Raw genomic sequence first — 14,340 nt, forward strand, 5'->3', positions numbered from 1 at the left:
TATCAACAAAGTCACTTCCCTGTCTGTCTGTATGTATGCTTAGATCTTTAAAAATGCGTAACGGATTTTGATGCGGTGTTTTTATTAGATAGAGTGATGCAAGAGGAAGGTTTATGTATAATTTGTTAACCCGTGCGAAGCCGGGGCGGGTCGCTAGTAATATATAATCTTTTTCTTTTCCAAAATATGTACTTATTTAAGAGTAAAAACGTATGAACAGTGGGAATTATACAGAGAACATGCGTTTACAGCTGCAGCGGGCGTACCGCGATAGCACGCTTCAAAAGCTATTAAGATGAAATGGGAACCTCTTGAACCTTAAAAGTGTTGCTTAGTTTGTATTACACAACGAGTCGAGCTGCCGAGTTTGTTGTCGGTGATAATATTTCAGAGATAAACAAAGGGCACAATGGGAGTGTTAATGTTAAGTACAAAGCGAGTAGAAAACGCCTGCGATCCGGCTGTGTGGAAATAAACAGCTTTTTGTTGCAACTTAAATGATTTATTTTTAAAATATTTTATTTTTAGCTACTTAGTAAATAATTTATTTAAAAATATTAACAATAAGCTACTCATTTTTTGGTTTGTTAATGGTTAGATGTTCGTTATTTGTAGGTAGTTTGATATCTTCCTAATGGGCGTATAGATTGTTCTAAAAATTCGGTAGGTAGGGTAATAATATGCGTACCCGTACGGTAAGAGTTTGCAGTGCAGGCCAGTGATGAGATTTAATTATAATATTGTTTTTGTAAGTTGTGTAAGTTTTAAAAATAGTGAGGTTTAAATCTATTTAAGAGATGTCGAGTGTAGAGTCCACCGTGAGTTAACCCGATTCGCAGCGAGCGAGCTCGCAGTGCAAACATAAATACTCTGATGTTAGAGCTTCTTACTCAGTAAACGAGTTAACGTCAAAAGGCGCCTTTTGAGATATTTGTCGAAACCCATATCCAAACCGAAGAGCCATCACTTATGTGGCCGCCTTCCGAGTTAAAATCGAAATAAACGCTCGACCACACAACTGGAAGTGAAATCACCTCCACAAATGTAGTATGCTCCTTATAATTACTATTTTGAGGTTGATTTTTAAATAGCAATGTGTTTTAGAACCGAAAATAATTGTTATGAATGTGTTGTAATGGTTTAGTGTTGAAATGGGGCAGGAATGCTAGATTATTCGGGTCGGAAAGAAGAATGCTCGGCGAAGTGCTAAAATAAGCACATTTCTACAATTTCCTGCCCTAGTAGCACGGTCACATTTTTATCGTTTATCACCATGCCTGTCACGTTCTAACAAGTATGTAAGTGCGAAAGTGACGGGCATAGTGATAGTCGATAAAAATGGAACCGTGCTGAGCCCGCTGTAAGTATCACTATAACTGTATAGGAAGTATAATAGCACCCTTTGGAATATTTTTATTTAATTTGTTATTTAGGTTTTTACCCACACACATATCATAAACCTAATCGTATTACATAATATTACCTAATCATAACAAAACCTATAACATAAAATAAAAACATCAGTATTTTAAATATAATTAATTTACAGCTTGATTTTAAATAAAAGTCATGTCAGGTCAAACGACAGATGATTTTTCAAATTAGAAATAGTGGAAACAAGTCGGTCTCTAGTGAGTTTTTATTTAAGAAATATGGTAGAATATTAAATAAATGTATAAATAAATCAAAACAGATCAGCCATAATAATTACATATCTAGAAATAACAACAAGTGTAAGGCAACCTGGAATATTATATCATTGCAACTATCAAACCCTAACTATGCGACTGATATTAATCACTTAAAATCAATGACAAGTCTTATAACATTCCACAAGATATTTGTAATATTTTTAATGACCATTTCATTGAGTTGAGTACAGTTAACAACAATCAGGGACCGATTAATGTCGAAAACAACCAATTTACAATGTTTTTAATGCCAATAGATTCCACGGAGGTCCTTAAAATTATTATGTCATTGAACAACAGTAATACTTCTGGAATTGATGATATTACAACCAAAATAGTGAAAATAACTGGATCATTTATAAGCATCATTGCAACTATCAAACCCTAACTATGCGACTGATATTAATCACTTAAAATCAATGACAAGTCTTATAACATTCCACAAGATATTTGTAATATTTTTAATGACCATTTCATTGAGTTGAGTACAGTTAACAACAATCAGGGACCGATTAATGTCGAAAACAACCAATTTACAATGTTTTTAATGCCAATAGATTCCACGGAGGTCCTTAAAATTATTATGTCATTGAACAACAGTAATACTTCTGGAATTGATGATATTACAACCAAAATAGTGAAAATAACTGGATCATTTATAAGCACTCCTCTAGCACATTTGATAAATTTGTTTTTTATTCAAGGTTATTTTCCAGAACAGTTAAAGATATCCATTGTAAAACCGCTATTCAAAAAAGGAGACCGTGAAGACCCTAGTAACTATAGACCAATCACTATTGTCTTAATACTGTCGAAAATATTTGAAAAAGCTTTTTGCACTAGATTACACAATTTTTTAACCAAACATAATATCTTACACCCTAATCAATATGGATTTAGAAAGTACTCCTCAACGAGGAGTTTCCACGGGAACCGCTATTAGAACTACCATGCGCACAAGGTCCAATTGAAGCCATTGTAGCCCAGGAAGTCAAAGCTGCTATCCAAAATATGAAAAATGGAAAAGCTACAGGACCTGACGAAATTCCTGCGGAAATATGGAAACATCTAGGTATAACTGGAGTACAGTGGCTGACCAAGTTGTTTAACGGGATTCTAATATCTAAGAAAGTCCCTGAAATATGGAGGACCAGCAAACTCATACCTTTCTATAAGAATAAAGGGGATGTAGCTGACTGCGGGAATTATAGAGCTATCAAGCTCACATCTCATACCCTTAAGATCTGGGAGAGTGTTCTCGTCAAAAGGTTAACAAAAGCAACAAACATCACACCAAACCAATGCGGATTCACCAGCGGTGTGAGTACCATGGATGCCATCCATTCAGTCAAAATACTTATGGAACAGTACAAGTCTCGGAAACAAGATTTACATATGGTTTTTATAGATCTCGAGAAAGCGTTTGATCGGGTACCACGAGAGCTTATCTGGCACGCGGTGAGAGCGCAACTGGTGCCAGAATACTTCATTGAGCTGCTTAAAGATCTGTACCATAATGTATCCACAAGAGTGATCAGTCCATCAGGATCAAGTGAAACTTTCGAGATCAGAGTAGGTGTCCATCAAGGCTCGACCATAAGCCCTCTACTATTTAACCTAGTAATGAACTATATTACTGCAGAGATACAAAAACCAGCGCCATGGTCATTACTATATGCCGACGATGTAGTTCTTATAGCTGAATCGTTGACAGAAGTACAATCAGACCTTACCGCTTGGCAGGAGTCGTTAGAAAAAAGAGGGCTGAGAGTTAATAGACAAAAGACTGAGTACATGTATTGTGGTTTTTCTGGAACCAACAAAGGTACAATCTCATGTCCAACGATCGATAACACACCTCTTCACAGAGCAGAACAATTTAAGTACCTTGGATCTGTTGTAGCACCAGAAGCTTGTGTAGAAAAAGACATACAACATAGAATCCAAACGGCCTGGTTGAAATGGAGGACATTGTCGGGCGTCCTATGTGACTCCCGTATGCCAATTAGAATAAAAGGCGACGTCTACAAAAGGGCAGTCAGACCCGCCCTCTTGTATGGTTCCGAGTGTTGGCCGATGAGGAAGACAGATGAACAAAAAATGCACACAACACAGATGAAGATGCTACGTTGGTCTGGAGGAGTGACAAGAATGGATAAAATTAGGAATGATTATATTCATGGTACGTTTAAGGTCGCAAATATACAAGTAAAACTCAGAGAGAACCGTATGCGCTGGTATGGACATGTAATGAGGCGGGATGGTGACCATATGACAAAAAGGGTTATGAGAATCGAAGAGAAGAAGAGAGGACCCGGACGACCACCAACAACCTAGCTCCAAACAGTCAAAAACGACATGAAGCTGTTGAACGCAACAGACGAGACAACCCACAACCGTGACCTGTGGCGCAGGATTACTAGGAGGGCTGACTCCAAATAAACTGGGACAAAAGCCAGGAGAAAGAAGAAGAAGAAGAAAGAAGAAGAAAAGGTCTCAATACAGAGGTGGCATGTTTTGAGTTTATTATATATTTAACTGAATCCATTAATGACAAATCCCCTGTAATGTCCATATTCCTCGATATGACCAAAGCTTTTGACCTAGTCGATCACTCAAAACTTCTCAAAAAGTTAGATGCTTGTGGAACCAGAGGCCATTCAAACGATTGGCTCAGATCTTATCTACATAATAGAAGGCAATGCACAGAAATTTCTAAATTTGTAGAAATTAAAAATCAAATACATAAAACTATATATAGATCGCCTAATCGTAATGTAGTCGCAGGAGTACCTCAGGGTAGTAACTTAGGTCCACTGTTATTTTTAATCTTTATAAACGATCTTCCTAAAGCCACTCAGCCCAAATCAATACTTTTTGCGGACGACAAAACTATTATAGTAAGGAGCCAAAATCCGTGTACTTATTCAATAACAACCTTCTGAAAAATTTATCCAAAACTCAATATATGCATATGCAATTCCATTCATATGGGGCAACCCCTCCTCATCTTAATATCACCATTGATAGTGCAGCTCTTCAGAAAACTGAGACAATAAAATTTTTGGGTTTATATATCGACTCCTATCTAAACTGGAAAGAACATATAACATCAATATGTTCAAGGCTCGATCGTTTTGTATATGCCTTAAGAAAGTTACGTGATTCTGTTTCTCCTGAAGCTGCGCTTGTAACTTATCATGGACATGTAGCTTCCGTTCTCAACTACGGCCTCATCCTATGGGGTAACTCCGTGGATGTTGAAAGGGCATTCAAGATTCAAAAGAGATGTATACGTGTAATTGCAAATGCGCCTGTAAGTACCAGTTTTTTAATAACGTAGAGTAATAGTCTGTATAAATTTCTATATAAATGTCTATAATGGCTTTGGTTTATGGTTATCACGATATAAATGGCTGTAATTATATAATATATGGTAATTTTAATAAAAAGTTAAAGTTGTTTATAGTCATTAAGTTTTCAAATGTAATTATTTTTAAGATGCCTTCATGGATTTGCATGCTGTTGTATACAGTCGAAAAGGTGAAACAACCTACTGTTTACTTACATTAAGACCTGTAAACGTTACCCTTTTTTGCAAATAAATTATTGTTTGTTTGTTTCTTTGTTTGTTCAAACATAACCTTCTTCGTTCATGTGACTTACTGACATAATTAATATTTTTCTTCCCTTTTTTGTTATTACTCCTGCTAACCATGCGTGAAATACGTCGGCGTCGGGAAGTGACGACCCCATCGCCCGCTGGGTGCAGTGCAGTCAGTCAACCGATCAATGGCGGTCAATCCATTCAAATAATATAGCGGAAGTAAATGCTCACCCCAGGGATGGGCAGCAGCATCCCTGTGATAAGACATTCGCTTCCTGCGGTCGATGCGCTAGCTATACGCGGTCACCTCCCGCATAGCGCACGGCAAAGTCCGTCTCGGCAAGGAAGGCAACCCACCGCAGATATGCAACAGGGTTTGGCTGACTCGGCGACTCGGCAAGGCAAGGTGGATGGCCCAGGGCGACGGTAGAGGGCATAAAGTTACCGTCGGCCAGACATATCATCTGACCTCTTCTCCAGTCGTAGCGGTTCTCCGTTCCACTGATTCGGGGAGAGGGAAGACGAGTGTGAGCGTCTGTGTTTGCGCGAACGCTTACGCACCTCAATATATCCTGCGCAATTGACCGCTCCTGAATTTGGACTCCGATTATGTCTTAAGTCCTGTGGCGATGGGAGGAGGTAGAGTCGGGCGCGATGCACGCCAGACTTTGTTTGCACATGTTTTGCACATGGGCGGTTCTAGGGGTGTGAGTACACGCCGTGGTCGCTTTGGTACTGCAAATCTGGGGCGACAGTATGGATTCGGCAGCACCTAGGATGACAAAGCAGCCCTATTAAGGGAGGCACTGCTTTCCTCGCTCAGCCGGGGAGGGGGCTAGAAAAGGTGCCCTAAACAAATGCTCGTCCCTACTTGGAAGATGGTAGTAGCCGCGGCTGCCATCGCATCAACTCAATTCGTGCCTCACGTGCCCTCAATGTGCGCGGGAGTTCACCTCGAAGATCGGCTACGTCAGCCATCTTCGGGCGCACGAGCGCCGAGCAAACTAGGAGTCGTAGTGGTCGCCATGGCCGAAATCGGCCGGAAGGGGATCATCATCATCATCACCCTTTTCGATAAATAAGTACCTACTCTACTCACAGCAAGTAAGTAAAAATATAAATGTTGTCGAAGGATGGGGGGATATCTTCTAATTAATTTGCCTCTTAATTTATCTCTGTAGCGACAGTGAGCGACAGTGACGGCTTGTTCGAATGAGGGGATGGAAAAGTTATTAAATTCAGAGACACATGTAGATGTACCATCAGCCGCAAAAGTGTATGGCGACTTTATCAATGAATTCAATCATAATTTTTCCATGCAATTTCGCAGCTCACTGTACAGAGCAATAATAACAACACAATTCATTTACGTATAAGCCCGTTATTAATAAATGTTAATTGATTGATATTTCGTCTAGTCCTTATTGGCTTTTGTTTTCCTTATTGTAGGGCCCAAAATATTTATTACAGTACATATGGAGCTAATTTACCGCCCTAGTGCGTTAACAAGCACTATACTCGTACGTGCGTAGGTATGTTGAAAATTTAAAGAGACATATGTACTGTAAAACGTTGTACAATACACGTGCGAAAAGGTAATTCGCAACTCGTGTCGATTTAAAACACTCCCTTCGGTCGTGTTTTAATTTATCGCCACTCGTTGCGAATTTCCTACTTTTCGTACTTCTATCGTAATGTACGTGTCGATTTAGATAAGATTTCGGGTGGTGTCCAACTCATATAACACGTATACTTATTTTTTGTTAGGTATTCATTATTCTAGTAAGTAGCGAGTTCCAGATTTTCCGTCAACATTAGCAGGTAAAGCTACAATATATTTATTTCTGACTTATTAGTTTCAATGAAAACAGGAAATGTGTTTATAACAATGCTATCAACAAATATATTTAGAAAATATACAAATTAAACCACATAAAATGTATCATTTTCTTATACATATGTACTACCATTAGTTCATATAGATATCTAATTGCCCGGAGTCATGTTTAGGATTTGAAAATAATGGTTTACTTGCATATCATGTTATCAGATTGTTTATTGTCAACTAAACTAAATAAACATACCTATTTTGTAAACGAATTGACACTCAACTTAACCAAGACGTACTTACTTACTATAGGTACCTATCTAATGTTGCCGAATTTGTATTAATTACATATTCCAATGTAAAAAAAACCCTCAGCCTACTGGTGTAACACGAATGAGTTGGTTTTAATCCGGCTTATCATCTAGCTACAGTTTATCGACCTCGAGGGTTCAGCTGTGCTATGGGCAACGGGCAACCCTCGCGAAATCCTTAAACCGCAGCCAAATTGTTCTCAGTCGGTTAGCACGTGCAATTATCGAATCCTTGCATTCATCGCTAACTGAATAATATTTTCTTATTTGGTTGCCTTAATAACTTTTAGCACTGGTTTGTCATATGCTTTTCTGGATTGTCTGAAAAACAATATGTAATTTGACGATAATAATCAAAATAATTATGATGCTGGATCCGCGAATGCGAAAGTTACTTTGCCTTTTAATTTTTTACGGCCAAACTACTAAAACAATTTAGATGACATTTTTAAACCTTAGGTATGAACATAGGCTACTTAAATTGGGTACTTTCCTCTACTTAAAATAATTTTTCTACTCCAGCACTTAAATGTGTCAATTAAATGACTGACAGTGATATCTAAAGCAATGTCATTTGAATGCTTTGTCTATAGGCTCATAAGATGACTGCTAGCAGTCATCTTATGAGTATAATACAACTGCTTTATTTTTTTTAAAGATACAAGTTCCGATCATCTTGATTGAAAGAGGTATGTTTTCATTTACAATAATAACTCTTTTTTTTTTAAATAATAACTCAATTTTTTTTAAATAATAACTCTTTTTTTTAATAATAACTCTTTTTTTTTTTTTTTTTTTTTTTTTTTTTTTTTTTTTTTTTTTTTTTTTTTTTTGGCTGCAGCTGTCATAGAAAAAGTAATGTATGCAACAGCTCATAATTGGTTCTTAAAATTCTCGGGTCTTTTTTTACAAAACTCGACTACGTCTCGTTTTGTAACTTCGACCCTTGAATTTTAAGAACCCTTATTATATCACTGTTGCATAAACTACTATTATTTCACACCATGCACGAAATAAAGCACCAGATAATTATTAGAAAAACATAGATAGCAGTTATTTTTAAACACAATTTCTATTTAATAAATCGGATGGAGTTGACTGTGACGTCACTACACACGTTTTCATATAAATTCATATTAGCAAATCGTTTTGACAGTTTTAAAAAAAAAAGCAGATTTGACTAGTAGGAAAGTAGCCAATTATAGAATCCGAAGCATAAAATGCTGTTTTAACTTATGAAAACCACTGCACACTGGCTTTGCGCATGGAAGTCACGGGAGCAGGGGTTTGTGTCTAAAGTGACATTTGTTCAACCAAAAAACGTCACATTTGACACTGACAGATCGGTATCGTACCACAGTGATTCCATATAAGCATTGTTCGAATCGGGCCGGACATAGATGCATGTGCATAATAGCATTTACATATAATATACCTAACAATTTAACAATTTAGATTTTGTGATGTGTTCTTCATAATCCCTGGTAGAATTGTATCTCCTTGGATATAACGGGCCTATAATCCCGGTTTTTTGATAGGCTTGCGTGGGGACACAGATCCAACACGTAGAGGCCCCTTGGAGAGCTTTTATGTCATGTAGAACGTCTGCTGGAACCCGTTCCCAGGTGCAACAACAGACATCCATGAACCGGTCTCAGCAGGCATTGGGACTATTGTAGAAAAAGAGAACAGTATACTGGTCTATGGATTGAAGTTTGGGTGTACTATTAGACTGGGTTATTACAAAGACGTACGGACACCTGCCATAACAATGTGTTCAGAATTGTATTATTATTATTTTCATCCAACTTAATCGGATCGATCGGATCAAATCAAATCAGTGGAAATCGATGCTATATTTTTTATTTTATTTAAATAGTAGGTACCTATAGTTCTGTAATGCGCACTCAAAATTCAAAATTTATATATCTCGTGCATATTGAAGCTACTCTTTAAGGTAAAGGTCGACAAGGCAAAGGAACTTTGATCCTAACAATGTAATGTGACTCGTCCGCACCGGTGCACGGGTGACAACCCCTGCCACTCGAAGGGGTAAGGGACACTGGTAATGAATGAAATTAGCGAGATTATGTCTAGTCAGGCGATAATATATTCATTTAATTAAAAATTTGATGTTATTTTATCATATCTCTGTAGGAGTGCAGCCAATGGCTTTTAGCTTTAAATAATACCGTGGTCTGTTTTACGTAATACGATAAATGGTATTTATGGTGTAATAAATATCCTTAGATAGGTACATATGTGTATTTACCGAATAAAATGCATGTACTGGTAAGTTTATAAAAGCTTATTTTAAAAAATACAGACGGGTGTACAATCAGGTCAAAGTTGCGATTTATGTGAAGTCTAGAAGCAAAGCGTAAAACAAAAAAAATGGTTACTACTCGTACTGTATGGTTTCTTTGTTTGTTACACTTCCTACTATTAGTTTTTACGGTACGTTAGCTGTCTGTCAGCGCTGGTCATCTGGATGGCAGCTTGCGGCATATGCCACAGGCCGCGGTCCATCCATCCGCGGAACCAGGTGACTGTAAGTGTAAGATTAAAAAAAAAAATAGTGCGGAAGTGGCGCGCGCATGCGCCCGGATCGCTTTTCACGCGCGGGCGGAGGGTGCCAGCATCGACTACGACTTAAGCGAGGGTTCAGCCCGCGCGCGTTCAGTCAGCTGACGCCCGCCGCTACTACCGCACGTCATCTTTCACTCCGCGCCGGTTCCGCGCAGTGTCTCGTGTTATAAACACCCCCTTCGTGTTTTACATAAAACCACAATGGCCACCTACGCTCAGTTCAAGCATGTCGAGCTCTACAAGATCGGCCATGGAAAGAACAGGTGAGGACAAACACATTTCAGATGAGGGATGCTGCGGAAGTTTGACTGAAAACGATCTTTGTTTTGGGAAAGGTCAGGGGTTGTACGCTAATGTTAATGTTGGATAAAAAAAATACGGTTATTATGTATGTTCCGGATTTTTATGAGCTGGGGAGGTCGGTTAAGTAAATTAGCCGCCTTATTTTAAGTATTTTAACGAAAAAATAATTTGGTTTGATGTTAGCTATTGTAGTTTTAACTGTTTTATATCCTATAGTGAAAAAAATATGCCTATTAGTTTTTTTTACAAAAGAGTTTTCATATAACAAATTTTAATGCAAATTTTGAATTTAATTTAGTGATGTTTTTTTTACTAAAACCAAAAATAAATGTTTCTTCGCATAAATTACTCATAACTCAAAGAACTAAACTCATTAACCTGAAAAGTGTGGTTTTGGTGACGAAAAAATGAGAACTTACGTTAGAAGTGCGTTGAACTCTACGTCGATATAATGCGGAGGTCACACGCTGCCTTAAGAACTTTCAGCTTTCAGCGATCTCATCTTTCCGTTGATTAATATAGTAATCCTATAACACAATAGGGTTCCTTATAGATACATAGCTTAAATTGATTCACATGGTTGTGAAATCATATTTAAGGGAATATGTTTTCGTCTAGTCAGACCATTTTTTGAGGTTCTCGCGTTTATACAAATATAATGTTTTAGTTAAAAAATCACTAATATTTAATGCTTATACTAATGTAGTTTAATTTTATATGGTATTATTCTACAATAACTAAATCCAAATACAAAAAATAATGATTTTTCATTTTTTATTAGACGGGTAGGAATAAAACAGATGTGAAAAGGGCTATTACCTACTAGGGAAAGCAACACGGCTCTGCCAATGTACTGACAATTTTGTTTCGAGCCCCTGCATGCAGCAGTGCTGTAGGAGAGGACAATATGAATTGGACAACGTTATTGAAAAGTAATTTTTTTCAGCAATAATAGTCTCATGCAATTTTATTAAACGATCAAAATAAACTAGATTAAACATTACTTTTATGGTTCCCATTACTGGGTCATTTTATGTTCATGTGTAAAATATATTAGAATAAACAAAATTATTGTGTGGAACTAGACGAACTAATTTGCATCGCGGCTCGTATGACTTCACACTATTCCTATTCCTTAAAATAAATGTCAATGTTATCGAGCATTAACTACTAAAAATACCGATTACAAGTAATTAATTAATTAATTTATTTTCATTTACTATACTTTATTGCACGAAAGAAAAACTTAGTGTACAAAAGGCGAACCCATGCCAATGCCATGAGGCAATTTCTACCGGCCAACCTTAGGGCAAAGCAGAAAAAATTGTAGGCGGTGCATTAGAGAAACCAAATAAAAAAATATATACGAACCTCGTACAATGCATACAATACTCATACATAACATAAATTACATAATATCAACTAAATACATACATTCTTACATAAATATAAAAAAATTATATACTTATGCATATACCCATATATACATATATGTACCTATATATTTATTACCTAAATAGATAATTTGTAATACACATTATGTAAGTACCCTATCTATCGTATATCTGAGCAAAACCCCAAGGAATATTAATTAGTTTATCAAAACGATGTTTGTTTATAAAAGCAATAAATATTTTTACATAATGAAAACTTGTACAAGTTAGCATTCTGTACAGAATTTATTAGCATTCATTTCCGAACTGTCGACCTCATTTCTTAAATTATGTCGAGGCTACATTTCGTGGGACTGCGCCCCTAGCGAGGGCTCAATACATGGTTAATTCTGAACTTACATATATGAACAAAAACAATTCAAAACTATTACGTTGAAAATTGTATGTCTGATTAATTGGCCGATGGATATCATACCTACCTGCAATACCTAGTAAAACTACTGTTCGTCTTTTTCAACTTTATTTTACGGTTATTTTTAGTGAAGTCATTTTGAACAATCAATATAAATTTTGAACCGTCACAATCAGTAAGAGGGCACCTGAAGTAAAATTTAAAAAATCTTGTCTATCACCTAACCAACCTTTAAAGGCAAAAATTAACACAAGGGCACCCTAATACACGCAGGCCAGTCGCGTGCCGGCGTCACACATTAGCATACCATAGGAAACGGGCGATTACGGAAAGACAGACGAAGCCGACGCCTCGGCGTCCTTTCTTCTATCACTGTAATAAAATTAGTCCTGACCTTGATAACCCACTGACCCCGAATTATCGATAGCTGGTGTCCGCCAGTATTCAAAATTAGAGCAGAAAATTGGCGAATAATAGATTTGTTCCTAAAGGAAGCCATCTTTCTTACCAATCGTAGTGTAGGTCGGTTATAATTAGGTATAATAATAATGTGTGGCTTTCCATCACAGAAAGATCCTTATGATAGAATCTTATGAAGAGCATTAGATCGAATTTCTTTTTCCTTTTCATTGAGATCGTAAAACACCTGTCGAATCCCACGATATGACGTCACCCATAAGCGTTCTGGCTCATATATGAGCCACTGGGAGCTGACAGATTAAACTTTCATAGTTTTATTAGTAAAAGTTATAATCAAGTTAAGCGGCGTTAATTAAGTTCGACTATTTATATTGCGCATTAACCAAACGTAGGTACCCTATATAAATAATTTTAAGGTGAAATACAATATATCTGGAAATAGTACTACACTTTTCAGTGGTGGAAAAAAGTTTCAGAGGTCCATGAGAAGACCCAGAGGAACAACAAAGAGAACAGAGATACTTTAAAGTATGAGTAAAGCATACATGCCTAATATTGTATCACAGCTGTTTAAAAGTGTTGAACAGCTTTCACACCTCATGTTGTTCTGCCGCTCCTAAGTGACCATTTACGCCGCTAAATGCCACTAAGAGTTTAATTTGACTAGTTCACTACTAAGCACATAGTCCAATATTGTTTGGTTCAAGTTTACGAACAAGAGAAAATTGGAAATAAGTGCGTCTATATAAAATCTAACTTTCGCTAAGTGTGATTTGTATTTTTAACACTGATAAAAAAATATGAATTCGTCAGGTTATTCAGATAACTAATTTTTTTTCAGCTTACAAGGAATTGAAAGTCGACTTATTAATATCTATGTCAAACATACAGGGTGTAGCAGGTAAACGGAATGTGTTTTATAGAAGACTACATCACCACTGATGGTAGGTGGTATTTAGATCACGGTGTAATCGATGCAAAAACTCGATTGAGCCGTACGACCGCATTATATCGATAATCATGGCATCGGAAAAACATTGTACATGGATTCTACAACACGTCGACACGTTTTTTTTTACATTACTGTATCGACTTAGCGACAGTTTCAAAGTCAAGTGTGTTTAATTTTAGTTACATTTTCCTTGTCATTTGAACTTTACCCGTGCCGTGGCGGCGTCCATTGAACTGGTATGATTATTTAATGTAAGAACCAATATCAAGGTTTCAGTATTAGCTTACGGCAATTTACCTTTTATTATACCTACTTAGGCAATTTTAGTAGTTGGAGCAAACTAATTGCTTATACATATATGTACTATATGTAGTCGCTATAACGTTTTTGGGGATCTTTCTTTTTCTGCCCAAAATGCAATACCTACATTAAATCTAAGAACATTAAATTGGAACATAATAATGTAATTAATTTCAAATGTCGTTTGTTAGACACAAGGTTATACGTTGCGTGTCATCAAATAAACAGATATTATTGCCGCATTGCCTGATTTCGCCGAAAAAATGTCACGACATGATAAAGTACGGCTTTACGAGCCTGGCGAAACCGGTGAGCGGTCGGGTATTTACGAATTTATATATTCAGGTCCTTGCTTTGTACAGCATATAGGTAGAAGTTAAAAACTTGCCAATTACAACCTTAAAGCTGTTTTTAAACACATAGGTATCGAATGATGTTTTTTTCTGAATTAGATACATGGAAACTAAATCGGAAAAAAAGACTTCCCCTGAAATACATTTTAACTTCTAAACTAAGTTGCGGCTTACAAAATA

At 36.8% G+C, this 14,340-nt stretch overlaps 1 protein-coding gene across 3 annotated transcripts in view; it reads left to right on the top strand.

Moving 5' to 3' along the window:
• Positions 1–14,340, top strand: part of LOC134647441 (microtubule-associated protein Jupiter) — a 160,586-nt gene that overhangs the window by 74,162 nt on the left and 72,084 nt on the right. Inside the window, exon 1 of one of the 3 annotated variants that reach the window (XM_063501791.1) lies at positions 10,099–10,289. The exons of 1 other annotated variant lie outside the window; for it this stretch is intronic. In XM_063501791.1, coding sequence (XP_063357861.1) covers positions 10,228–10,289 — 62 coding nt within the window. In that variant the 5' untranslated portion in view covers positions 10,099–10,227. Of the gene's footprint in view, positions 1–10,098; positions 10,290–14,340 lie in introns of those variants that run through there. One more of the 3 variants, XM_063501803.1, reaches the window with a different exon arrangement.

This window comes from Cydia amplana, chromosome 1, assembly GCF_948474715.1.
Source record: "Cydia amplana chromosome 1, ilCydAmpl1.1, whole genome shotgun sequence".
Lineage (NCBI taxonomy): Eukaryota > Metazoa > Arthropoda > Insecta > Lepidoptera > Tortricidae > Cydia > Cydia amplana.